The sequence below is a fragment of the Loxodonta africana genome, chromosome 6 (assembly GCF_030014295.1).
Source record: "Loxodonta africana isolate mLoxAfr1 chromosome 6, mLoxAfr1.hap2, whole genome shotgun sequence".
Taxonomy (NCBI): domain Eukaryota; kingdom Metazoa; phylum Chordata; class Mammalia; order Proboscidea; family Elephantidae; genus Loxodonta; species Loxodonta africana.
The window spans coordinates 21,177,491-21,205,155 of NC_087347.1; the positions used below are offsets into that span (position 1 = coordinate 21,177,491).

The 27,665-nt window shown below is 41.3% G+C and overlaps 1 protein-coding gene across 1 annotated transcript in view; it reads left to right on the forward strand.

Moving 5' to 3' along the window:
* The window catches only part of FAM124B (family with sequence similarity 124 member B), a 77,054-nt gene extending 49,617 nt beyond the window's left edge, over window positions 1-27,437 (forward strand). The window contains exons 2-3 of the mRNA XM_003406033.3: window positions 11,936-12,678; window positions 25,057-27,437. Coding sequence (XP_003406081.1) covers window positions 11,947-12,678; window positions 25,057-25,713 — 1,389 coding nt within the window. The 5' untranslated portion in view covers window positions 11,936-11,946 and the 3' untranslated portion in view covers window positions 25,714-27,437. The remainder of the gene's footprint in view (window positions 1-11,935; window positions 12,679-25,056) is intronic.
* Window positions 27,438-27,665: the final 228 nt, after the last annotated feature.

Below are 27,665 nucleotides of genomic sequence, written 5' to 3' on the forward strand. Positions count from 1 at the left end.
TGGTTTATCAATTTTGTTAATTTTTTCAAAGAACCAGCTTTTGGCTTTGTTAATTCTTTCAATTGTTTTTCTGTTCTCTAATTCATTTAGTTCAGCTCTAATTTTTATTATTTGTTTTCTTCTGGTGCCTGATGGATTCTTTTGTTGCTCACTTTCTATTTGTTCAAGTTGTAGGGACAGTTCTTTGGTTTTGGCTCTTTCTTCTTTTTGTTGTGTGCATTTATTGATAAAAATTGGCCTCTGAGCACTGCTTTTGCTGTGTCCCAGAGGTTTTGATAGGAAGTATTTTCATTCTCATTGCATTCTATGAATTTCCTTATTCCCTCCTTGATGTCTTCTATAACCCAGTCTTTTTTCAGGAGGGTATTGTTCATTTTCCAAGTATTTGATTTCTTTTCCCTAGTTTTTCTGTTACTGATTTCTAGTTTTATTGCCTTGTGGTCTGAGAAGATGCTTTGTAATATTTTGATGTTTTGGATTCTGCAAAGGTTTGTTTTATGACCTAATATGTGGTCTATTCTAGAGAATGTTCCATGTGCGCTAGAAAAAAAAGTATACTTTGCAGCAGTTGGGTGGAGAGTTCTGTATAAGTCAATGAGGTCAAGCTGGTTGATTGTAGTAATTAGGTCTTCCGTGTCTCTATTGGGCTTCTTACTGGATGTCCTGTCCTTCTCCAAAAGTGGTGTGTTGAAGTTTCCTACTATAATTGTGGAGGTGTCTATCTCACTTTTCAGTTCTGTTAAAATTTGATTTATGTTTCTTACAGCCCTGTCATTGGGTGCATAAATATTTCATATGGTTATGTCTTCCTGATCAATTGTCCCTTTTATCATTATGTAGTGTCCTTCTTTATCCTTTGTGGTGGATTTAAGTCTAAAGTCTATTTTGTCAGAAATTAATATTGGTAGTCCTCTTCTTTTTTGCTTATTGTTTGCTTGATATATTTTTTTCCATCCTTTGAGTTTTAGTTTGTTTGTGTCTCTAAGTCTAAGGTGTGTCTCTTGTAGGCAGCATATAGACGGATCGTGTTTCTTTATCCAGTCCGAGACTCTGTCTCTTTATTGATGCATTTAGTCCATTTACATTCAGCGTAATTATAGATAAATAAGTTTTTAGTGTTGTCATTTTGATGCCTTTTTATGTGTGTTGTTGACAATTTCATTTGTCCACATACTTTCTTGTGCTGAGACGTTTTTCTTAGTAAATTGTGAGATCCTCATTTTCTTAGTGTTTGACTTTATGTTTGTTGAGTCATTAAATTTTTCTTGGCTTTTATCTTGAGTTATGGAGTTGTTATACCTCTTTGTGGTTACGTTAATATTTACCCCTATTTTTCTAAGTAAAAACCTAACTTGTATTGTTCTATATTGCCTTGTATCACTCTCCATATGGCAGTTCTATGCCACCTGTATTTAGTCCCTCTTTTTGATTATTGTGATCTTTTACATATTGACTTCAGTGATTCCCTGTTATGAGCATTTTTTTTTAAATTAATCTTAATTTGTTTTTGTGATTTCCCTATTTGAGTTGATACCAGGATGTTCTGTTTTGTGACCTTGTGTTGTGCTGGTATCTGATATTATTGGTTTTCTGACCAAACAATATCCTTTAGTATTTCTTGTAGCTTTAGTTTGGTTTTTGCAAATTCTCTAAACTTGTGTTTATCTGTAAATATCTTAATTTCGCCTTCATATTTCAGAGAGAGTTTTGCTGGATATATGATCCTTGGCTGGCAGTTTTTCTCCTTCTGTGCTCTGTATATGTCGTCCCATTCCCTTCTTGCCTTCATGGTTTCTGCTGAGTAGTCTGAACTTATTGATTCTCCCTTGAAGGAAACCTTTCTTTTCTCCCTGGCTGCTTTTAAAATTTTCTCTTTATCTTTGGTTTTGGCAAGTTTGATGATAATATGTCTTGGTGTTTTTCTTTTTGGATCAATCTTAAATGGGGTTTGATGAGCATCTTGGATAGATATCCTTTCGCACATGACTGAAAACTTTATACTCCCATTTTTTTAATCTGTTCCTCAGTTTTCTCATCTGTGAAATGGGAATAATGACAATACCTACCTCATAAGATTGTCGTGAGGTTTAAATTAGTACATGTCAGTGCTTAAAACAGTGCTAGACACAAAATAATGCTTAATAAGTGTTAGCAATTATTCTTGTCATCTGTTCAGTGATTGAATTTGCTTCTTCTCTGGATTACTAGGAGGATTCTCACATTTTTCTAGAGGGTGGGACATCAAAAACTATGATCTCCTCACCCCATTCCCACCATACCCCAGCCAAACCTGCTCTTGTTGTGTTATTTCTTATCTTAGGTAAGCCAGTTCTTCCTTCTACTATGTCCACTCCTGTCACAGGACGTTTGTACAGACTCTTCTTCTACAATGTCCTTCCCTTCCCACTTCTCCTAGTTAACTCCCGTTCCTTTTGAGATCTCAGCTTAAGCTTCCTTCTGCTGAGTTGGCTATCTGACCTTCCTGAACAGGTTAACTCCTATGCAACACTGGTCTGTAGCATATAGGACAGGTGCTGTTTTACATTTAATTGTGTGATTATTTAATCAATGTCTACCTCTTCCACTAGAATATAAGCTGTATGAGAATCAGAGTAGTATCAACTTAAGTAAATCATGGTATCCCCAGTGTCTGACTCAGTGCCTGAAATACATAGTTGTTAGTTCTACTTGAGTTCTAACTCATAGAGACCTTGTGTATAACAAAACAAAACAAAACATTACCTGATCCTGTGCCATCCTCATGATTGTAGGTATATTTGAGCCCATTGTTGCAGTTGTTGTGTCGTTCCATCTGACTAAAAGAGTTTCCCTTGTTTTTGCTGATTGTCTTAGGTGCTTAATGAATATTTGTTAAAAGAGTGGATTAGAAGGTTGTAATGAATTGATTCATATATTATTTTTTTAATTACAAAAACAATACATGGTATTTATAATAAATACTACTAATGCAGAAATATATAAACAAAACTTCTCCTATATTCTATAATCCCATCTCCCAGATGCATCCACTATTGACACACTCTTTTTTCAAAATAATTTTTATTGAGCTTTAAGTGAAAGCTTACAAATCAAGTCAGCCTCTCACATATAAACTTATATACACCTTAATACATACTCCCACTTACTCTCGCCCTAATAAGTCAGCCCGCTCCCTCCTTCCAGTCTCTCCTTTCATGACCATTTTGCCAGTTTCTAACCCCCTCTACCCTCCCATCTCCCCTTCAGGCAGGAGATGCCAACACAGTCTCAAGTGTCCACCTGATGCAAGTAGCTCACTCCTCATCAGCATCTCTCTCCAACTCATTGTTCAGTCCAATTTGTGTATTGATACACTATTGATAGAAGCTTCACTTGTATCCTTCCAGACTTTTTTTCTGTGTTTACCAATCATACACACATATTACCAGTTGTTATTGAGTCAACTCCAACTCATAACAACCCCATGCATGTCAGAATAGAGCTGCACTCCATGGAATTTTCAATGGCTGAGTTTTTCAGAAGTAGATTGCCAGGCCTTTATTCCGAGGCACCTCTGGGTTGACTCAGACCTCTAACTTTTTGGTTAGTAGCTGAGTGTGTTAATCATTTGCACCACCCAGGGACTCCACACACACATAAACCAAAAAACCCAAACCTGTTACCATCAAGTCAATTCTGACTCACAGGGACCCTATAGGAAGAGTAGAACTGCTCCATAGGATTTCCAAGGTTGTAAATCTTTATGGAAGTAGACTGCCACATCTTTCTCCACAGAGGAGCTGGTGGGTTCAAACTGCCAAACTTTCTAGCCGATTGCTTAACCACCATGCCACGTATGAAGGGCTCCTTCATACGTACAAACACACAAGTATGTATGTATACATTGAGTTCTTATAGTAAAACAATCGTATGCTATATTTGCTTTGCTTTATTTAACACTATAGTGGTGCTGTCTTTCTATGTCTGTACATGATAGATCTACCACATGAAAATGATTATGTAATTCTTCAGAAAAGTCTAAAAAATAACACAATGAGCATTCATGTACCCGTCTCCCAACTTAATAAATGAAAATGATCAATAAATTTATCACATTTCCCCCACCATCTCAAATTTTGTGTTTGTTATTTCCCCACATTTTAAAAAATTATTTCACTACATAGGTTTATTTCTATAACAATAGAGGGTCTTTGCATACTTCCCAAATTTTATTTAAACAGTATTATTTTAGTATGCGTTTTCTGCACCTTGCTTTTTTTTCACTCAGCGTTATGTTTGTGAGATTCATACGAAATGATAGGAGTAGCTAAAGTTCATTCATGTCTGTCATGGATTGAATTATGTCCCCCTAAAAATGTGTGTATCACTTGGGCTGGGCCATGATTCCCGGTACTGTGTGATTTTCCTATATGTTATATGTTTTGAATCCTGTGAATTCTGCCTCTGTGATGTTAATGATGGAGGATGGGCAGCAGTTGTGTCAGTGAGGCAGGACTCATCCTATAAGATTAGATTGTGTCTTGAGGTAATCTCTTGAGATATAAAAGAAAGAAGCAAGCAGAGAGACAGGGGGACCTCATACACCAAGAAAGCAATGCTGGGAGCAGAGCGTGTCCTTTGGACCTGGGGTCCCTGCACAAAGAAGCTCTTAGTCTGGTGGAACATTGAAGAGAAGGGCGACAGAGAGAGAGTCTTGCCCTGGAGTTGATGCCTTGAATTTGGACTTTTAGCCTACATTACTGTGAGAAAATAAACTTCTCTTTGTTAAAGCCATCCACTTGTGGTATTTCTGTTACAGCAGTACTAGATGACTAAGACAATGTCCCTTGACTTCAAATATACTGCAAGAATAGAGTATAATTAACCATCCGTGTTTCTACTGATGGGCTTTTAGGTGGCTTCCTTTTTTTTTTTTTTGTTATTTCGATTTGACTACAACATTCTTGAGCCTGCCTTTTTTTGTACACATGTGAAAGAATTATACCAGGGAGGGAAGAGCTGAGATGTACGTTATTTGCATCTTCAGCCTTACTAAAAAAAAAAAACAAACCCAGTGCCATCGAGTCGATTCTGACTCATAGTGACCCTATATGAGTATGAGTCAGTCTTATTAGAGAGTGTGAAATCTAGTTCAAAGTTGTTTCATTAATTTTTTCACAGCTGCATAATATTCCTTTAAGATAATGTACAATAATTTATCCATTTCCCTACTGCATTTACTGGATTTTATTTTGGAGGTAAAACAATATTAGATATTAAACCTTTCATGTTGGGATGAGTACACCAGCACAGCACTTGAGAGCTTAGAAGGCCCTCTGGGTGTATCAGCTCGTTTGATCCTCTCCGTTAACTTTTTGGGAGAGTCAGATCAATGATTGTCATTGCTACTTTTTTGTCTTCAGTGGATGGTGAAATGAGAGCCAAGGGATTCAGAGTCTAAGGTCATTGCCAGTCGAGCAGCAGAGCCAGGTAGAGTGACAGGGCTTCTGGCTCACAGCTTGTACCACTCTAACTTCTCTGCCTTGTTCTATGACTAAGGAGCTGGTCAGAGCATGGGAAACGATGTTACTGCAGAAGACTACAACAAAGAGTCAGGAGGAAACGCTCCTTCTTTGTTTGCACCTGTGAAAACGCAGGGTATCAGCTCACAGGCTGCTATGGGGATGCATTGTCCTGGAAAAAGGGGAAACAGATGGCAGTTTAATAGGAGCCTGATAGCATTGTTTGGGTTGAGCAGGGGGGGTATCCTCTGGGGAACCAGGAGAGAAGCTTCCAGCTAAGAACCACATCAGCTTGGACAGAGAACTTGCTGTGGCCATTTCCTCTCTCCCCACCTCTGCCCTGGTAGAAGCTCAGATGGGATGGGAGTGCACAGGCCTCCATTGTTTGCCTGCTGCTGTTAGTGCCAAAACTTCCCTGAGAAGCCGGGAGCTTCGACCCAAGGGTATAGGCCTTTAGGGCGTGTGTGAGTGTGTGTGAGTGTGTATGTGAGTACCTGTGTGTGTGCATGCGTGTGCATGTAAGTGCATGAACACGAGCGTGTGTGTGTGTGTGTAAACGACCTGGTATGTGAAAAGGTGAGTCAGACGGCATTGGGACAGGAATGCCTAGGATAGGAGAAGTGCACTTTAACCAGAGGTGCCTAGAGCATGGGACATGACCAATGTGCTTATGGGATTAATCACCACTTCTCGTATTTTTCTTTTTCGTTTGTATGTGTTGGCTGTGTGTCCTGAACTTAAATGGCTCATCCTTGAATAGCTACAGCTGTTATGCATTGTTACCTCTAGGAGTGGTGAGGCAAGCAGAGTCTAAAACCCAGAAACCCTGGTTCTGCCACGAACTGGCTGTATGACTTTGGGAGTATTCCTTAACCTCTCCAGGACTCGTATCCCTTATTGTGGAAGAATGAAAGAGAGGCGAAGACTCATTCATTGACTACGTGTCTATTTAGTAAGAAGGTACTGGAAACCCTGGTGTCATAGTGGTTACGTGATACAGCTGCTAACCAAAAGGTCAGGAGTTCAAATCCACCAGGTCCTCCTTGGAAACTCTATGGGGCAGTTCTACTCTGTCCTATAGGTTTGCTATGAGTCAGAATTGACTTGATGGCAATGTTTTTTTTTTTTTAATGGGTCTGCAGGTACTAAATGATAGGCTGCTGTCAGGGTATAAGAAGAAAGTACGACGTGGTCCCTTGTTGAGTCCCTGGGTGGCACCATCAATTAATGCACTTGGGTGCTAACTGAAAGGTTGAAGGTTCAAGTCCACCCAGAGATGACTTGAAAAATCAGACATTGAAAACCCTGTGGAGCACAGTTCTACTCTGATGCACATGGGGTAGCCAAAGACAGCAACTTCTCAGTTGCTTTTCTCCAGTTATTGCCTCAAGTTCCATAATACCTAGCCCCTGGTTAGCAATAGAGTATCAGTCAAAGAACCAGAGTTAAGGTTGTTTGAGCACTAAAGAAAACAAAGGCTTGAATGGCTTTGAAGTCTGCTTGGTGATAGCTGTTTCTTTTGAGTTAATTGAGAAGGTAGGGTAGAGTGCATCACAAGCGTAATTGTGATTCACTGCATGACATTGTCTGCCCAAGCAATGGACTGAACTGAAATTCTTGTAACCTGAGACACAGCACCCACACAGGTTAGAAAGACACACTCCATTCTCCACTTAAACTTTGCTTGCTCCTTACACTTCGTACTCCCAGAGTCTACTCTCTTCCTTCTTCACATCCATACCCATATTTACCTAAATACCAGTGGTTCCTCAATCTGTATTCTCTGGTCTGTAGTTCTCCTCTAAGCTGTATGCTAATTGTCTACTGGACATCTCCACTTGTATGTCCCACAAACATCTATATGCAACATCACCCTCACCCCATTGCTGCCTTTCTCCAGCATCCCTTATTTGGTGATTGGCAGCCTCATCAGACACGTGTCAAGTACTGTCCTGGGGGGCTTCCTGGGCCAGTCACTGCAGCTTTATGTCCTCACTCAACCAGCTGACACTCCTGTCTATTGACTTGCCATATATCTCTCCTGTCCTTGTCTTCCTCAATGAGTTAGTTCCCTTTTTCAAGCCAACCCTTCTGTGGTTATTTTCACAGTAGAATAAAACCCAAACCCTTTGCCATGTCATAAGAGGCCCTTCCTGATCAGGACCCCTGGCTTTCCAGAATTTTACCACCCTTTCCTTGTCCTGGAGCCCTGGTGGCACAGTGGTTAAGTGTTCGGTTGCTATCCAAAAGGTGGGGAGTTTGAATCCACGAGCTCCTCCTTAGAAGCCTTATGGGGCAGTTCTACTCTGTCCTACAGAATTGTTATGAGTTGGAATCAACTCGATGTTTTTTTTTTTTTTGTCCCCACCCTCCAGCTATCTTAAACTGCTTGCCGTTCTGCCAGTGGGTCAGGTTCCTTGTACCCTTCTCCATCTGCCTTTCCCCATCAGCTTCCTCTGTCTGGAATCCATCCCCCTCCCTACACCTAGTCACCTCACCCCCCTGGCTCATTATGTCTCTCTTTTCACTAGTTCAAGTAGAATTCCTCTACCTAGTGCCTTCCTTGGCCCTCTTCTCTAGGTCCATGGCTTCTCCTAGGGGTTCCCATGGCATCCTGGCAGTGACCTTGAGCCCAGCACAGATGACATCATTTAAGGTGTTTCTCCAAAGTGGGGACATGGTGATTACCTACTCTGTGCCTGCCACAGTGCTTGGTTCTCAATATGTTGGAGAAATAAACAGATTTTATAAATTAAAGGGAGAAAGAAACTCTTTGTCAAAGATTTCTTGGGGCAGGAGTTGGAGGGTCTCAGGGTTTTAACATAGCCCACTGTATTTTTGAGACTTGCTGCAGGGACAAGTCCCTAAGGGCTCCTACAGGTTCTACCAAATCCTTATAACTAGCTGATTTCTTAGACTGCTTGCACTACCTGTCACCAACTCCTCCGCTTTGCCATGAGGAGATGGCCAACTGGCTGCCGCTCGGGAGCTGGTGCCTGACAGCTAATACCTTGGCACCTTTGCGAAGTTTAAGAAAAATAAAGTAGAAAATCAAGTATCATCTTTGTAGACACTGGGAGTCAAAGCTGCTGACTTCTGTGAGCATTTTCATTTATACATTCAACAGAAGCAGCGTGCAAAAATAAAGAGCACATGGCCCATGGCTGAGAATCTGGCTGTTGTGGCAGGTGGACAGGAGTGACAGGGACTGGAAGCAGCTAGAGGGTCAATATTTCAGCTTGTTCGTGGAGAAATAATTGCAGAGGCAGCCAGTCAGAAACAAGGTTGGTGGTACTTCCTCTCCCTCTATTCCTTGATGTTTTGGCTGCCTTCAAATTAATGAAATCTTTCAATCCTGACAGAAGTGACAATGCTGAGAAGAAAAAATACATTTCAGAATTTCATGGAAGATTAATAACGACATCAAGAAGCAAAGCCTTTTCTTATACAAGGACTTGCTTAAGTCCTCTTCAGTTGTCTTGCACAAAATGCTGTGATTTGATATCTTTGTCTCAAGGGTATAATTTTTCTCGTCAAATTTTTAGAGTTATTTCCAGAATTGCAAAGGCTGTTTCAAAAACCATAAAAAAAAACCATGGCTTTGTCTAAATTGCCAGAGTACAGCCAGCTCTCTAAGTGGAAAGAAAGGAGAAAGGAGAGGGATGAGTAAGTTAGTCCCTTCAAATGCCAACGTGTGATATGAATTAAGATGAGTTAAAAACAATAAAAAACAAAAACAAAAAAATGATGTGAGAGCTGTAATGTCTTTTAGAAAAATGACTGTAATGATTTTTGAAAAGTTTAAGCAAAATGTATTTAATTATTGAGTCCCTGATGGTAATATAAAAAAAATAGTTTATCTATAAACTGTATTTATTTGTTTTTCTAATGCAAAATGCAGAGGAATTATGAGGCTGAAATGACTAGAATGGCAGGTTAGATTTAAAAAGTAAATCTGAATAGAAATGATTCCTTTTCATGGAAAATAATATTTGGCTTTAAATTTGGCTATTATACTATTAAGGAAATTCACACATATTAAATAAAAGTTATAGGAAGCCCTGGTGACAAAACGGTTAAGAGTTCAGCTGCTAACCAAACGGTTGGTGCCTGGAACCCACCCAGCAGCTCCAAGGAAGAAAGACCTGGTGATCTGCTTCAAAAAAGATTACAGCCTAGGAAACCCTATGGGACAGTTCTACTCTGCCACATGGGGTCAGGATGAGTCCAAATCAACAAATTTTTTTTAATCAAAAAAGTGTTTTTTAGTTTATAAAAAATAGAGTCGCACTGTTCGGTTAAGTAATGAATTGCCTATTTTAAGAAGAATTATGTTTAGAAAAATGTGCTTGTTCACACCTTTTTAGGATCACAACTATCAGAATACTAAATGGTTTTCGAATTGATGTTTAGGGCATATTAACATGTTATAGGCAGAGTTTAGAACTTAAAGACATTTTTGGTGAAGATTGTTCAATTTAAAATTCAACTGCTCACCACAGAGCCTCTGGTAAATACGTGGTCTCAACTAGCGCTAGCTTTGGCATCATTAGTTTTTTTTTTTTTTAAATTTTTATTGTGCTTTACGTGAGTTTACAAATCAAGTCAGTCTCTCATACAAAAATTTATGTACACCTTGCTATATACTCCTAATTGCTCTCTCCCTAATGAGACAGCCTGCTCCTTGCCTCCACTCTCTCTTTTCGTATACATTCCGCCAGCTTCTGACCTCCTCTGCCCTCTCATCTCCCCATCAGATAGGAGATGCCAACATTGGCATCGTTATTCTTAAAAAGAAAAGCCAGGCTAGGGCTTTCTGGCCCTAGAGAGGCAGTTCAACTCCACAGTTCACAACAGGACTTCAAAGTTCCTGGGTTCATACATTCACTCAGCCGCTTTTTAGCTGTGAGACCTTAGGCAAATTACTTACCTTTTCTGTGCCTCAGTTTTCTCATCAGTAATTAGAGAGGAATAGTCTCTTCTTTGAGGAGCCCTGGTGGTGCAATGGTAAAGCGCTCAGCTACTAACTGAAAAATTGGCTGTTCAAATCCACCAGTGGTTCCAAGGGAAAAAAGACCTGGTGATCTGCTCCTGTAAAAATTACAGCCTAGGAAACCCTATGGGCAAATCTACCCTGTCCTATAGGGCCACTATGAGTCCAAATAGACTAGATGGCTCACAACAACAAATCTTTTCTTCACTGCTTTGCTGGAGGATAAAATAAATTCATATAAAGTTTTAGAACAGTTTCTGCCTTGTATGTAGTAGACACTCAATAAACCAAACCAAACCTGTTGCTGTTGAGTTGATTCTGACTTACAGCGACCCTACAGGACACAGTAGGTCCTCAATAGATATCAGCAGTTATTGTTGTTGGTATTATTATTAACGTTGGAAAGTTCTCTCTTAATAAAGACTTTGCATGGATAAAGAGCACTTAGTTAGAAATCAAAAACTTAGTTTCTCAGCATCCTTTTAGTCCACTAGCACTTTGCCCTAGTGGTGCAAAATTTAAGCCCTTGGCTGCTAACTGAAGGGTCTGGCAGTTCAAACCCATCCAGCAGCTCCATGGGAGAAAGTCTTGGTGATCTGCTTCTGTAAAGATTACAGCCAAGAAAACCCTATGGGGCAATTGTAGTCTGTCATATGGGATCACTATAAGTCGAAAATTGACTCCATGACACCTAACAACAACAGGACTTTGCAGTACAGTAAATTTTTAGTGAACAGTCAAAGTTATTTAGCTAAAATATCTTCTCTTCAATGCCCTGGCATAAAATATTCAAAACCAAAATAAAACAAAAGACAAAGGAGGGGGAAAAAACCTGGCAAGGGGACAAGTTTTGAGAAAGAGCAAGGCAATTGTTTTAAAGGAGTCATTGTATTCAGGTGTCCTGGCCAGCTACTGTAAACACCAGGCAATGTAAGTAGGAAATCAGAACCCATTGTGGGTCAATAAAATGGATGTCTTTTCAACTAAACAGATTGCTATCAGCCTCACAGAGCCAGCTCATGTTCCTTTTTGTCTGGTCGTTTCCTTTACTGAGTGTAAGAACCACCCTCTCCAGTGTTTCTCAGGATTATAGGTTTTTAGGTCAAACAGAAACCCCGGGGAACGCCTGGAAAAGCCAGACACAGGCAGTTCCATTGTGCAGAAACTAGATGACATCAACTCGACTGCTGTCGAGTGTAGCAGAGGCTGCTGTGCCCAGAGCTTGTGGGATCCCGAACTCTTCAGTCCCTTAGCAATCAGGAGCACGGGTGAGTCTGGTGAAGAGCTTTGCTCTTAAGTAGCTGGTGCAGTGACATTTTTTGTGTGGGCTGTTTTTTTGAAGGCTTCACGGGAGAACCAATCACAGCTATGATCACTCTTTGGTTGATTTCAGAAGACTGACCAGTGGGCATTCAACGCTTTCTCTCTTTGTCATCCTCAGGCAAGTCTACAATGGGTGAGAGACAGGAGCCCCTGGCCATGACAGTCCATCTCCTTGCCAACTCTGGGCATGGCTCGCTTCTGCAGCGAACTCTAGACCAGCTTTTAGATGGAATTTGCCCAGAGGTCCGCCTTTTTCTGGTGTCAGAGCGGGTCAGCCCCGTGAAATCCTATGAGAAGTACCACTCCAAGCGCTCCAGGTTCCCAGGGATGTCTGTTTTGCTCTTCCTGCATGAAAGCCTCGGAGAGGAGCGAATATTTCACATTCTCGACTCTCTCCAGCATTCACCTTGGCAGTGCTACCCTACCCAGAACACCCACGGGAGACTCTGTCCCTCCCTTCTTGCCAATGAGGAGTTCTACAGTCTGGACAACCAGATGCCCGTGTGGGGAGTGAGGCAGGTGCACTGTGGCACAGAGATCCTGCGGGTGACGTTGTACTGCAGTTTTGACAACTACGAGGACGCCATCCGACTCTATGAGATGATCTTGCAGAAAGAAGCCACTTCGCAAAAGAGCAACTTCTGTTTCTTTGTGCTTTACTCCACCGCGACCTTTGCTCTGCAGCTCTGCCTGAAGCAGCTGCCCCTTGGGATGTCAGTGGACCCCAAAGAGTCTTCAGTGCTGCAGTTCAAAGTTCAAGAGATTGGCCAGCTAGTGCCTCTTCTGCCTAATCCCTGCATTCCCATTAGCAGCACCAGGTGGCAAACTCAGGACTACGATGGCAACAAGATTCTGCTGCAGGTATTTCTGCTTTGTCTTTAGGAACTTGGAAAAGCACATAGAACTGTGCAATTTTACATCTCAGGTGTACATTGAGAGATTATTTAATCTAGTGGGTCTCAACTTGATTGCACATAAGAATCTCCAGGGGAGCTTTAAAAAATTCCCATTTCATGCCTACACCCCAGGCCAGTTCAATCAGAATCTCTGGGGGCAACTCAAGCCTGGGTACTTATTAAAAGCTTCTTGGATGATTCTGATATATTGTTAGATTGAGAGTCTCTGTAATAACACCCCCTCATCTAACAGATAAGGAACTTCAAACCTGGGGAGCTGTGGCTTACACAAGTAGTTTGTAGTTGTATCAGACAATACTCTTTTTTTTTTAAATCAGATTTTCCTTTAATAGTGCTGACCAGATCAGATCAGACCAAAGAGTTGCCATGGAGCTGAAATTAACTCGTGGTGACCCCATGTATGTCAGAGTAGAAATGTGCCCCATAGGGTTTTCAGTGGTTGATATTTTGGAAGTAGATTGCCAGGCCATTCTTCTGAGGCATCTCTGGGTAGACATGAACCTCCAACCTTTCAAGTGTACCCAAATACTTTACCCACTCTTTCCATCTGACCCAAGGAAATTTAAGTTGTAATTAAGCTTGGGAATGTTAAATAGTAATCCTGTTGACTTAATCTTTAAGCATCTTGTATCCCTGTCAAATTTTTCTCTCAAATCAAGTTAGATGGTTAAACCTCCTTCAAAAGAGAATCTTAAAGCCTTCTTTTGTAACCATCCTATTAAAATGGAACAAGCAGGTGTATAATTTTAATCAAGTTAGCTACTTGTGTCATTTCTTATGGTGTATTAGTGGCAGCTGAGCCTTGTCACTTAGTAGTTGTGTGACCTTGGGCTTCAGTTTCTTCATTAGCACATTAGGTATAACAAGAGTACCTTCCTATAGGGTTGTTATTGACACTGAATGACTTGATGTTTATAAAGTGTTTAGCATAGTGTCCAGAACCCAGTTTTAGCCATTATTGTTCATATTTTGCCCTGTAAGTATTTTGAAGTCTCTGGGTGGCTCAAATGTTAAGTGCTGAACTACTAGCCAGGAGGATGGCGGTTCGAACCCACTCAGAGGTGCCTAGGAAGAAAGGCCTGGTAATCTGTTTCCAAAAGGTCATAACCTTGAAAACTCTGTGGAGTAGTTCTACTCTGTAAACGTGGGGTTACCATGAGCTGGAATCGACTTGATGACAACTAATAACAACAACAACTAAGTATTTGAATTTGGTTGTTTAGTCCTGATAACAACCTAGGAAGTCACTACTTTTCCTATTTTGCAGATAAGAAAACTGAAGCATAGAGGGGTTCAGTTAATTGCCCAGGAAATAGTGAGAAGTGTCTATCAGGCTCCAAAGCCCGTATTTAATCATTGTACTCCAGTGCTCTGTAGGTTTGTGTGTGCACATGTGTGCAGACAAGGAGATGTACATGAAGTCCTAACCCCTGTACTTGTAGCTTCTGTTCTTGAGAAATCATCAGAATCTGCTCTCAGCCATGTTGGATAAAGTAATAACAGGCTCAGAAATGAGTCATCTGTCCCTTTGTTTAACTTTGTTGTCATTGGCTCTGACTTCTTGATGAAATAAAATAGGAATCATATAGATTCTATATTAAATGATTTCTGAATGATTTACCTTCTTTGGACACAGAGGGTAGAGGCACTATTTCTGTTAGTTGCCTGTATATGACTAACTAATTTCCAAGGCATCTAAAGTTTCTCCCTCAGCCTTAATCTCCAGAATTTAAAATCAACCTGTCAAACAAAAATTTAATATGTGTATGCAGCAGGAGACATATTTCAAATCATTCTTATTTTAAAGGATAACTGATAGTTTTTTTTTTTTTTTAACTTCTGAAGCATAGCTACTGACTGGTAGTTGCTTTGGAAAGCTGAGTCAAATTTGGGAGAGTAGACTAGCTTTTTTGGTAAAGGGAGCACTCCATGACTAATATAAAAATGACCTGGTTCCTCTCTGATTTTCTAGGAGTCTAGCCACCTCTCAGGGTTTTCATGGGAGCAGAGTGTTTAATCCCTCCTTCTCAGAGACCTCCCTGAAGCCACTACCCTTTCCTAGTCTCTTGGGAAGCTCTCCAAACTTCTAGTACTTCTGCCGTCCCCACTCTGAAACACTAGCCTTGGTCCCCTCCCTGTCAATCAGTCTAGGCTTTTGCAAGCAAAATAGGGAATTGTCTTCTGGACACCTGTGCTTCTGGCCCCATATCATAAAAACCCCTGAGGAAAGCATATAAAGGCTTCACAACCTTCTAAGAAAGATCCTTGGGTGGCACAAATGTACTGGACTATTAACCTAAAAGTTGGCAATTTGGACACACCTAGTGGTGCTGCAGAAGAAAGCCCACTAGCAATCTGCTTCCGTAAAGATTATAGCCAAGAAATCCTATGGTGCAGTTCTACTCTGCAACACGTGGGGTGACCATGAGTCAGAATCAATGTGACAGCAATGAGGGTGTGCCTTAGAATACAATGAGTTTTTCTGGATAGAAAACCCAGCCCAAACTTCCTTGGGGAAGGTAGGGAAGGAGTAAGTGGTCGGTCTCTGGCTTTTATAAACCAGTAGTCCAGGTCTGACTTATAAAACCAGATATTCACCACTTCCCTCTTCTCTCCACCTTCCAAGGAGCCCTCGTAGCACCATGGTTAAGCACTCAGCTGCTAACCAGAAGGTTAGCAATTCCAACCCACCCAGTGGCTCCTCGGGAGAGAGACCTGGTGATCTGCTTCTGTAAAGATTACAGCCAAGAAGATCCTATAGGGCACTTCTACTCTGCCATCAGTCAGAATAAACTCAACGGCACACGACAACAACAGTCCAGGTCTTAAACCGTGTGCTCAGGATCCAACTCTCAGCTCTGCCACCTCCAACTTGGGCTTGGCCTCAGACAGGGTTCCCCCTTGTGGTCACCAACTGGCTGTCAGCGGGGCAGAGGACTATATCCTTATATGGGCTCCAAGTACTTCATCCCACTACGGTCCAACACAATTTCTGGGCTTCACTCCAATTGGCCCATCGTTGTCAGATTTTCCTCTCTGAATCAATGACTACATTCAGGGAATGGGATTGTGTGGGTTAGCTTAGTCCTGATGCAAAGGCCCTGCCCCCTGCCCTAGATTCTTCCTGGAATCAGACTTTTCTAAAATCTGTGGGACTCATGGGAGAGGGTCAAGGTCTCCCAGTGAAGATCAAAGTGGGGGAAAAATGCTGGATGGCACTGTTATGAATTTAATTGTGTCCCCTCAAAATTCTAACCCCTGAAACTGTGGGTGTGACCCTGTTTGGAAATAGGGTTTTTCTTTTGTTATGTTAGTAAGTTCATACCAATGTAGGATAAATTCGAAACCTAATCTCTTCTGGGTTGTAAAAAAAGACCAGAATAGACACAAAGACATACTCAGGGGAAAACAAATGCCATATGAAGAGCCATCTTCAAGCAAAGAAATGCGAAGGATCACCAACAGACACTAGAAACTAGGAGAGCTGCTCACAGAAGGAATAGACACAGCTGAGACCTTGATTTGGACTTTTAGCCTCCACAACTGTAAGAAAATATATTTCCGTTCTTTAAAGTCATCCACTTGAGCTGTTTCTGTTATAGCAGTACTAGGTAACTAAGACAGGCACCAAATGACTAATGTTCACCAAGAGGAAGAAAATGATACCTACAGAAAGTAGAGCGATAACCACAAATGAACCTCTCCACATATAAACCACCCACAGGTCCAGGATAGAGGTGAGTGTGTGGGGGTGCTAGACCCAGTGGGGCAATTGAGGAGTTGTCCCCAAGGAGTGATGCCTGGGCCTGGCTGAGCTGGACAGGCCAGAAAGAACTAGCCAGATGGAGATGGGAGGAAGAGTATCCAAACAGAAGCAGCAGAGGGTGAAAATGTGTGGTGTGGTATTTCCTTAGCAGTGCATGTTCAGGAAACTGTTTAAGGTTCCCTGTGGCTGGAGTGAAGGGAGGAGGGACACGGGTTGAGGCTGGCCCATCAGGAACCTGACCAGTCACTGAAATGTAAGGGGACAATGGATAAGCGCTCAGCTGCTAACTGAAAGGTTGGCAGTTCTAATCCACCCAGTGGCTCCGAGGGAGAAAGACTTGGTGATCTGCTCCCATAAAGGTTGTTGTTGTGTGCTGTTGAGTCAGTTCTGACTTATAGCAACCCCATGTGACAGAGTAGAACTGCTCCCATAGTGTTTCCTAGGCTGTAACCTTTACAGGAACAGATTTCCAGGTCCTTCTCTCATGGAGCCGCTGGGTGGGTTCGAACAGCTAACCTTTCAGTTAGCAGCCAGGTGCTTAACTGTTGTTCCAGGAGAACTTCTTCCTGTAGAGACTACAGCCTAGAAAACCCTATGGGGCAGTTCTACTATGTCACCTGGGGTTACTATGTGTTGAAATTGACTCTATGGAATCTAACAACTGTATTCCCAGTGCCTAGAACAGTGTCTGGCACATGGTAGGCAAATACATTGTTGTGTGAATGCATGAGTGCCTTGCTAAATAGCTGCTGTTTTATCCCTAGTGTAATGAGTGATCATTGATGGCTCCATGAGTGGTACTGACATGAATACTTTGTATTACGAGGAACATATGAGAGAAAATTCAGGGAAGTGCTTTGCAAAGTAGAAACTGTAGGAGACCATGCAAAAGCAATGGAATTACTGTGTGCATGTGTAGTTGTCTTGCCAAATGCACATGAAAAAAATTCTCTTTCCACATGACCTCTTGTCATTGCAGACTGTCTAATGCCTCTCAGAGTCTAGAGTTATGTTTTTGAGGAGGGTAATATTAAGGTTTTGAGTAGACGCTGAGCAAGTAAATGAATGTATGAATAAATGAGAAATTTTGTCGATGTTAATTTCCCATATATTTATCGAGGGCCTATCATGGGTTAGGGCCTGTTCTAGGCCCTCTCGCAATTTTAATCCTGCTTTTTTAATTCACAGTGGAAGTAAAAATATAGCATATTTATTTTGCCCCATCCTATTTTGTTTTTGTTAGCTGCCACTGAGTTGGCCCTGACTCATGACAACCCCATACACCACAGAATGAAACGCTGTCTGGTCCTGCACCATCCTCATGTTCGGGGTTAGATTGGACTGTTGAGATGCATAGGGTTTCCACTGGCTGAATTTCAGAAGTAGATCACTAGGCCTTTCTTTCTAATCTATATTAGTTTGGAAGCTCCACTGAAACCTGTTCGGCATCATAGCAACATGCAAGCCTCCGCTGGCAGACAGGTAGTAGCTATGCATGAAGTGTCTTTGCTGGGAAATGAACCCAGGTCTCCCTCATGGAAGGTGAGCATTCTACCACTGAACTACCAATACCCCCACCCCCAATGTAGTAGTCCCTTTTCTTTCTCCCTGGGCTTTTGCCACTGGTGGTAGTGAAGGTGTCAGTGTGTGCTCAGGGACAGTAGGATAGGTGATGATGCTCATCTCTTTTTTTAAACTCCTACAACATAAATCACGCCCTCAATTAAATAACCTATTTTGTCAAATCAACCATATGCAGTATCTCTCATGAGCTACTGCTGGTCTCAGCTTTCCACAGCCTGGTCATATTGTTCAAAGTTGCATTCTTTGTACTTTATATATATATATATTTTCAATTAGTAACTCTTAGGGTCTTTTAGTTTAGTTTATCAGCTGTCATTCATCTTTCAGTCACCTCTGACTTGGACAATTCAGGTGTAGAATCCGAGACTTTGTTGTTGGGCTTTTGGTAGACTCCAGATCCCAGGTCATTGAGTTAGAAGAATATTGAATGTACAGTAGACTGCCAGACCCAGAAGAATAAACAAATCAGTCTCAGAAGAAATATAACCAGAATGTTCCTGAGAAGTGAGGATAGCAAGCCTCGGCTCATTTACTTTGGACGTTATCAATCGGCTTGCTTACTTTGGACATATCAAGGAAAGAGCAATCACTCTTGGTTGACTGAGGGTCAGTGAAACTGGGCAAACCTTCACCGAGACAGATCGACACAACAGCTGCCAACAATGGACTCAAGCATACCAATGATTATGAAGATGGTATAGGTCTGGGCATGTTTTGTTCTGTTATATATAAGGTCGCCATGAATCAGAGCCAACTCGACAGCAACTAACAACAAAAGCAAGTTAGAATTGGTGATCTTATTTAGTTTGAGGTTCGGTAGTGTCATGAATTGAATTAAAAAAAAAAAAAACCAAACCCACTGCCGTCGAGTCAATTCTGACTCATAGCAACCCTATAGGACAGAGTAGAACTGCCCCATAGTTTCCAAGGAGCGCCTGGTGGATTCGAGCTGCCGACCCTTTGATTAGCAGCCATAGCACTTAACCACTACCCCACCAGGGTTTCCATGGATTGAATTATGTCCCCCCAAAAATGTGTTTATCAATTTGGCTGGGCCTTGATTCCCAGTATAGTGTGATTTTCCTACATGTTGTAAATCCTGCCTCTATGATGCTAATGAGGGAGGATGGGCAACAGTTGTGTAAGTAAGGCAGGACTCAATCTACAAGATTGGATTGTGTCTTGAGGCAATCTCTTTTGTGATATAAAAGAGAGAAGTGAGCAGAGAGATAGGGGGATCTCATACTACCAAGAAAGCAGTACCGGAAGCAGAGCAGGTCTTTTGGACCCAGGGTCCCTGTGCAGAGAAACTCCTAGTCTGTGGAACATTGATGAGAAGGCTGACAGAAAGAGAAAGCCTTCCCCTAGAGCTGATGCCCTGAATTTGGACTTTCAGCCTACATTACTCTGAGGAAATAAACTTCTCTTCATTAAAGCCATCCACTTGTGGTATTTCTGTTATAGCAGCACTAGATAACTAAGACTAGATAGAAGATAAAATATCCCTGAAAGCTACTTGAAATGCTCTAGTAAAGTTCATATTCTATAACCACATGGAGATAAGACAGCCATCCCTTAGTTAACCTTTGGTTAGGCATTTGGTACTGACATCACCCTTCACTTACAGTCTAATTAGGAACTGATGCTGCCACAAGTGTCTGCAATACCAGCTGGCTGTTACAGATGCTGGAGTAGAGCAGCAGCCATACACCTTGAGTGTAGGGAAGAGAAAAATTAATTTGGATAAGGGAATCTGGGAAAGTTGTGTGGAGGAGGTGTGACTTGGAGGATGATGGAATCAGGTTGTAACGGAGAGTAGGGCTGAGGTGTTCACATGGGTTTAAAGAGACCAGTGTTGATCCACTGAGAATGGGTGTAGAAAGATATAAAATGGGATTTAAAGAGAGTCATTTATTAAGGGTTTTAGAGGAAGGGCATACCATGATCATACCTACAATATATAATTTAAGATGATAACCCTGGTACCATCAAATAGGATCTATTGGATGGGGACTAGGTTGGCCAATTCAGAGGTGACTGCAATTGTTCAGGCAAGGGTCAGCAAAGTTTTCAATTAGGAAACTCACAATAGAAATATGATGTTAAATATGAGCTGCACTTCGGGGTAGACTTAGCAGAATTTGGCAATGAATTAAACACAGACGGTGAACAAGAGGAACGTGCCATGGTTCTGAGGGGATCAGGGAATCTAAGAAGAAAAGCTGGCTTCAGGAAGCCAGGGAGAGAGGTGACAATGAGTCTGAATACATTGGTTTTGTGGAGACTGTAGGCCTTTTAGGTGAAGACATGCCACAGCCAGCTGGCCACTGAGGGCTGGAACTAGGAGGGGGCTTGGGCTAGGTACGTAGGTTGCAGTGATGGTTGAAGCCCTGGGAAGGAGTGACATCATTAAGGGAGAGAATGTAATGTGAAAAGAAATAGGTCAGGATTTGGCAAATATCCAAAATTTGGGGAAGGGCTGGCATAAGAAACTTAGAAGAAGGAAGCAGAAAGCCAAGAAGAGAAGATCATGGTGTCATAGAAGTTGAAGAAGGGAAGACCAAATGTGATTGAAGTTTTTCATAGACATATCTGAACCTATTTCATTTAGATAAATGTTAACTTCTATTTAGTTAATGTGGCATAACTCAAATGTCTGGGACTTAGTATGAATACACACAAAAAAACCATTATTCAGATAAATATTCAAAGATGATTCTAGCCCATCATGATGATTGAGGAAAAATAGCCCTCTTGCCCAATTATCCCTTAGAAATTTGGTTTTTAGAGATGAGCCATGCCATAGTTCCTAAGATGTAGCTTCTCATGTATGCTAGAACAGGTCCCTTGGGTTCTCCCACCCTGACCTTCTCATCAGGCTACAGTGGTCACTGGTGATATTGCCGTTGACCCTGAAGAGATCACTACCTGCTCCAGGCCCCAGCTGTCCTCCAGAGGTAACTGCTAGCACCACGACCTTGAGCATATGGGACTTGTTTTTCCAAAGTTACCAGAGAACAACTGGGACCAGATAGTAATTTTCAACAAGATTTTCCCAAAGATTTGGGGATTAAGAGGAGAAAAAACAAAGAATTCTATACAAGAAAAGTAACTTACAAGCACCAGTAGATGTCACTATTCTCAGCACTCTCAGGCCAAGACAAGACCTTGAGATCCTTGACCTGCAAGAGAAGACCTGTTCAAGGAGTGTCTCAGTGGTACCAGTGGTACTCACTCACTCTCCATTCCCCTCTGTTCCTTCCTCTTCTCATTCCCTTCTCATCCTTCAATATATTACACACACACACACACACACACACACACACACACACACACACACACTCCTACGCTCTCACTCAATACTTTGGTTTGTGCTGAACTTAATACTTTCAGGTATTGCTCAAGAGGTTATGGCCGCTATAGAGTAGCAGGTTGACATTAGTGATTTTGGTAAATTAATTAAAACAAAACTCGTTACCATTGAGTCAATTCCGCTCACAGGGGTTTCCAAAGAGCAGCTGGTGGATTCAAACTGCTGACCTTTTGGTTAGCAGTTGAGCTCTTAATCACTGGGCCACCAGGACTCCATTAAGACAAATGCCTTTGAAAATACCGATTAATTGGAAAAGGCTGGTTTCGACTCTTATGTGAGCAAGTGTGGCACTGCTTTTGTGTTTCTTATTATCTACATAATTTGTGTCCATGGAATCTCCTTTTTTTTTGGTGCAGGAAAAATCCTGTTTTACTATCTTTCTGGAATCACTTTTAGTAAAAAAAAAAAAAAAAAAAAATTATTATTTTCCCTCCATGATATCAGTCTGCTCCTTACCAATTTAATCAGTTTTCAGTGACATTTTCTCGTTTTCAAGTGTTTAGAGTCAAAAAATGAGTGACAAATGATCTTCCTGTTCATCAAGACAGCTACTGACGTTTTCTGAACTTGAAAGAACCTAGCTTTCAATTTGTAATATTTTACAAATATTCTTAGAAATATGAGCTCTAAGTGATCCAAATTCCTAGAAATACATTTCGATTTTTTTGGTGGGAAGGCAAGAGAAACTTTATTCTCTCTCCAGGGACTTATCTCAGCCACTCAGCATTGTTTCACCTGGAAATTCTTTGTTACAATCTCAGGCAGCTGCATTTCTGTGTTAATAATGTTGCACTCACTTTTGCCAAATGATCTAAGGATCTTAGACTTTTCTTTTGAAAAAATCAACATCCCCCTCTCTTAAAAAGATTGCAGAATTGCCCAACAATGATAAAAGTCACTTTAAACTTTCTTTATAAGACCTTACAAAGAATTTATGTTTCCTTAATATAAAATTTGGAAACCCTGGTGGTATAGTGGTTAAATGCTACGGCTGCTAACCAAAGGGTCGGTAGTTCAAATCCGCCAGATGCTCCTTGGAAACTATGGGGCAGTTCTACTCTCCTATAGGGTCGCTATGAGTCAGAATCGACTCGATGGCACTGGGTTTGGTTTTTTTGGTTTTTTAATATGAAATTATCAGGGGCCTAATATATGAGTCGGAATCAACTCGATGGCAGCAGGTATGGTTTTGTGACTATATTGATGGAGTATCTAGGTGGTGCAAATGGTTAAGCTCTCAGCTGCTATATGAAGGGTTGGAGGTTAGAGTCCTCTCTGAGGCACCTCAGAAGAAAGGCTTCATGATCTACTTCTGAAAAATCAGTCACTGAAAACTCTATGGAGCACAGTTCTACTCTGACACACATGAGGTCACCATGAGTTGGAATCCACTCAATGGAAACTGGTGCTGGTAATATATAAATTCTATATTTCCATACATTTCTATGTACAAAAGTTTACATTTTTTAGGTGTTAAGCTTTATTTACCCAGCAGACATTTAGTGACTACCTACCATGTGTCAGGCATTATGCTAGGTACTGAAGATACAATGAGGAAGGAGATATATACAATCCCCACTCTTCCAGGGGAAGAAACAGAGAAGTAAATAGGCAAGTGCAATATAACATAGTAATACTATGATATGGGAAGTACAGGCTTCTATGAGAGCTAGTAATTACATTAATGGTGATAATAATCAACCCATACATAGCACTTACTGTGTCCCAGGCACTGTTATCATTTAATCCTTCCAACAATATTATGATGTTAGTACTTATTATTATGTTCTTTTACAAAAGAAAAAACTGAGGCACAGAAAGGTTAAGTAATTTGCCAAAAGTTCCACAGCTAATAATGGCAGAGCCAATATTTAGGTGGTGCAAACAGTTAATGTGCTTGGCTGCTAACTGAAAGGTTGGAGGTTCGAGTCCACCCAGAGGCACCTTGGAAGGATGACCTGGTGATCTATTTCTGAAAAACCAGCCATTGCAAACTCTATGGAACACCTATCTACTTTGACACACGTGAGGTTGCCATGAATTGATGGCAACTGGACTGAACCTCTGAACTGGTGGTATTGAGAATGATTCCGAGAGGAAATGATGACAGATGAGGAGGAGTTTTTAGTAAACAAGATTAGAAGTATATCCTAGACAGAGGAAATAATATATACAAATATTGGCATTAAGAAAGAGCAAATCACAGGCAAGGAATTGAAAGAAGCTCAATTTTGGCATGTGAGGTTTGCAAGGGAGAAAGTGGTTGCTTATCAGGCTGGAGTAAGAAGTGGCAGACCATGAAGGGTGTGGTAAATAAAAACCGGTTACTGTCGAGTTGGATACTGACTCATGGCAACCCAATGAGTGGTAGGCCATGTTAAAGCACTTAGATTTTATGGTTTTACCTTAAGAAGAGTAGGGAGCCATTGAAGCAAGAGGGTGATGTGATCAAATCTGTGTTTTCAAAGCTGCTTCTAGCAGTGGAGTGGACAATGGATTAGAGGAAGTTAAGAAGGTCCATGTGGAGTCCTGTTAGAAGGCTGTTGCAGTAACTCAAATGTGAGATGATGACGGCCTGCCCTAGGGTTAATGGCATTGGGAATGAAGAGATGGGAAGATTTGAGAGATATTTAGAAGATAAAGTCCATAGGAATGGGGATGGAGAAGGGAAGATGATGCTATGCCTTGGGCAACGTGATGGCTAACGAAGCCATCTTCTAAGATAGACAAATGAGTAAGCAGAACATTTTGGTGTGAGGAAGGAGGTAAGTTTAATTCTAGACATGTTGAGTTTTAGGGACCTGTGGGACCTCCAAGTGCTGACGACTGAAAGGCAGCTGGTATAAGGAATGTAGCTCAAGGAACAGATTTGAGCTGTAGTTATACTTTTGGGAACCTTCAACATTTAGCTGGTAATTGAAAGCATGAATATGGGTAAGATGCCCTGGGAAAATGTGTCAAGTGAGAAGAGGGCCCAGGTCAGCACTGAAGAACTGCAACATTAAATGAACTGACAGAGGAAGAGGCTCCTTCAATGGAAACTAAGAAGGGGTGGATGGAAAGGAAGGAGAAAAACCAGATGAATGAGTTGACATGGATGCTAAAGAAAACTTCAAGTGTAAATGAGGAAGAACAGCCTTGTAAAATTCTACAAAAAGCTCAAGTAAAATTAATGACAAGGATGCTGGTTCTAGATGATCTTGACTATAACATATGTTTTGGTGGCTTTTTAGTTTTCTTTTTCCATGATTGGTAATGTCTATGAATGTCTTTGTGAATAACATTTGAACAATCTTATCTACCAGAAATGTGTTGTTTTCAAGTGGTCATTTGATTCCACACAACTTGACCTTGTCAGAAGTTAATTTAGGGAGTCCAAGTGAGAGATGTTTGGAGCTGATGCTGATTACATACCTCATAATTAGATTGTATGGATCACTTCTGTTCAACCCACTTTACTGAAAGTCTGCTTTGGGTATGGCATGGTAGAGAAAAAAAAAAAAATTTTTTTTTTTTTTTTGAAGAGGATATCACCTGTCCTTGACATTAGTCAATAGAAAACATCTGTTTCATTTGTTTCTCCTTCCCTTGTTCCATAGGTCCAAATGCATCCAGGACTTGGTGTTAGGAATGCTGAGCTTTCCTCTCTGAATGGTGCCTCAGGGGCTGACACACTTCTCCAGGGCTCCAGGCTAGCCCCTGTCTCCACAAAGAGGAGCCTAGAACCAAGGAGCCGGAGAAGCAGAATCAGGAGCTCCAAGGTGGATTCTCCGGAGCTTCTAGAGCCAGGTGGGAGTCTAACATCTGACAGCTTTAGTGGCACTTCATGGAAAAGCCCTAGCTGGTCACCCTCAGTTGGTAGCCCAGCCATGGGTACCTGGCTGCATCTGCCTTCTCCTCACTTTGATTCTGGGGTCAGAATAGAGGACCTCAGCCAAAGAAATCGCTTTCAGAAGCTTGAGGCAGAAATGAATGTTGACACAGGATTCACTGTGGTCAATTCTGAACCCAGGCAATCTTCTTTAAGCCGATTTCCAAGGGATATGCAGACCAGCCAGCCTCCATCCTGCTTGCCAGCTGCCTCTTTAGTGGCAGCTGCCTCCAAAAACAACAGAGCCTTTGAGGAAAGAGTCCTTTCTTTGTCACTTCCTGACCAGAGGGACCTTGGTACAAGGAAGAGAATCTCAAAATGTCCCCTTCATTGGCCGGTTCAGAAGGAAGAAAAAGAAGGAGGAGAAGAAGAATTCTTCATATAGCACAAAACATATGTGATTTTACAAGATATGAGATCAGATACAATTTTCTAGAAATAGAGCACTGACCCAGAAGAGGCCTGTTTCTTGTTAAAGGGCTGGGGGGTGGGGTGGAGGGGAGGCTGAATGCTACCCATGAACAAATCTGTATTGCTTTTATTTCAAAGGTTAAAAGTCTAAAAGTGCTGTGAGTGGTTGTTTATTTGCCATCACAGTCATAAGGGAACACAGCCAGCGTATAGGGGCAAAGCCTACTGCCTTGTGTTCCCCGGAGAAGCACTAACCCAGCTTGATATGTTGAGTTCAGCACCTATCAAGATAATTGTGTTGTATGTAAATGAGTCGGCTGTGTTATGCAACAGTCATTAGTGTGTGTAATTTGGTTTTGATTTTTACTTGGGCTGCATAGCTCATCCCCTTGGACAGCATGGCATAGCTATTCTTTAGTGCTTTTTAATTTTTATGTGACCTCTCTTGATAACTAGGCCTTGTTCACCACATACACTCTTGTGATTTTGCCTTTAAAGTTGTTTGTTTCTGGAACTAGTTAAAATGCAAAGTGTTCTGAAAATTACTAACAATTTTTCCACATGTTAAATGAGCCGAAACACTGGAAGCCAAAAAACCAGGTTAAAATTGAAAGCTGGACTCAAGGGTTTTCTCGCTCTTCGGTTCCTCATCTGTTTCTGCATGACTCCAGAGGGGCTGGTGATTTGACATCTCCCCTGAGGAGAGCTGGGCTGGATTAGCTGGGACACTGGATCAGGACTTGTGGTTCTTCTGGCCGTATTTGATTCCCTAAATTTTTTGCAATATTCATTAATTAATTCATTAAACAAATATTTATTGAGCACTGAGGTTTGAATTATGTGGGCATTGATGGTTCAGTGGTAGAATTCTTCCCTTTTGCACAAGAGACCTGGGTTTAATTCCTGGCCAATGCACCTCAAGCACAGCTATCACCTCTCTGTCCATGGAGGCTTGCGTGTTGCTATGACGCTGAACAGTTTTCAGAGGAACTTCCAGATTAAGACAGATTAGGAAAAAAGACCTGGTGATCTACTTCCAAAAATCAGCCAACGAGCCTCTGTGGACTACAACGGTTAGATCTGCAACCATTCATGGGGATGGTGCAGGACTAGGCAGCATTTAGTTCATTGTGCATGGGGTCAACATAAGTTAGGACCAATTCGATGGCAGCTAACAACAATAAACACAATAGATTTGAATAGGGCATTCTATACATGGTACAGTCTGTGACCATGAAACCCCAAAACTGTTTATAATTTTGCCATCTTGATAACTTCTTTCTACTTACTCTTAAAAAGATGTTCAAGTCCAAACTTATTTCTCCAGGAACTTTCCAAAATTGGCTCCACACTTGCCATACACTACCTGAAGATGGACACTGGGATGACTATGAAGATAGACAATTATGAATTACAATTATAATCATAATGGACAAATTCTCGGTTGCCCATAAACTAAATTTTTTTTGATTAGTTCATTTACACACATTTAAAAAATCTGAGGTCTATGTGTTTTAGTACATTTACAAGATTGTTAGACTTCATGTACTTCATTCTCCAGAAAGGATATTGCATAAGAATATAAACGACACAGAGGCTGCAAAAATAGGCTCAAACTTATCTATATTGTGAGGATGGTGCAGGACCAGGTAATGTTTCGTTCTGTTACATATAAGGTTGCCATGAGTCAAGATGAATCGATGACATCTAGCAACAACAAATAAATGCTAGATTTAGCTGGATCTTTTGGAAACCTGGATACTTAATAAACCCATTGGAGAGAAGGATGAATTCCAGGTTAAGGATGAATCCTGGGACAAGGAAAGTAGGCCAAGAGTGTGTGAGTGCCACTCAATGAAAGGCACGGAAATGAAGGAGACCTGCAAAAGACAAAGACAAGAATAATAATTGAGGTTTTTTTTGTCC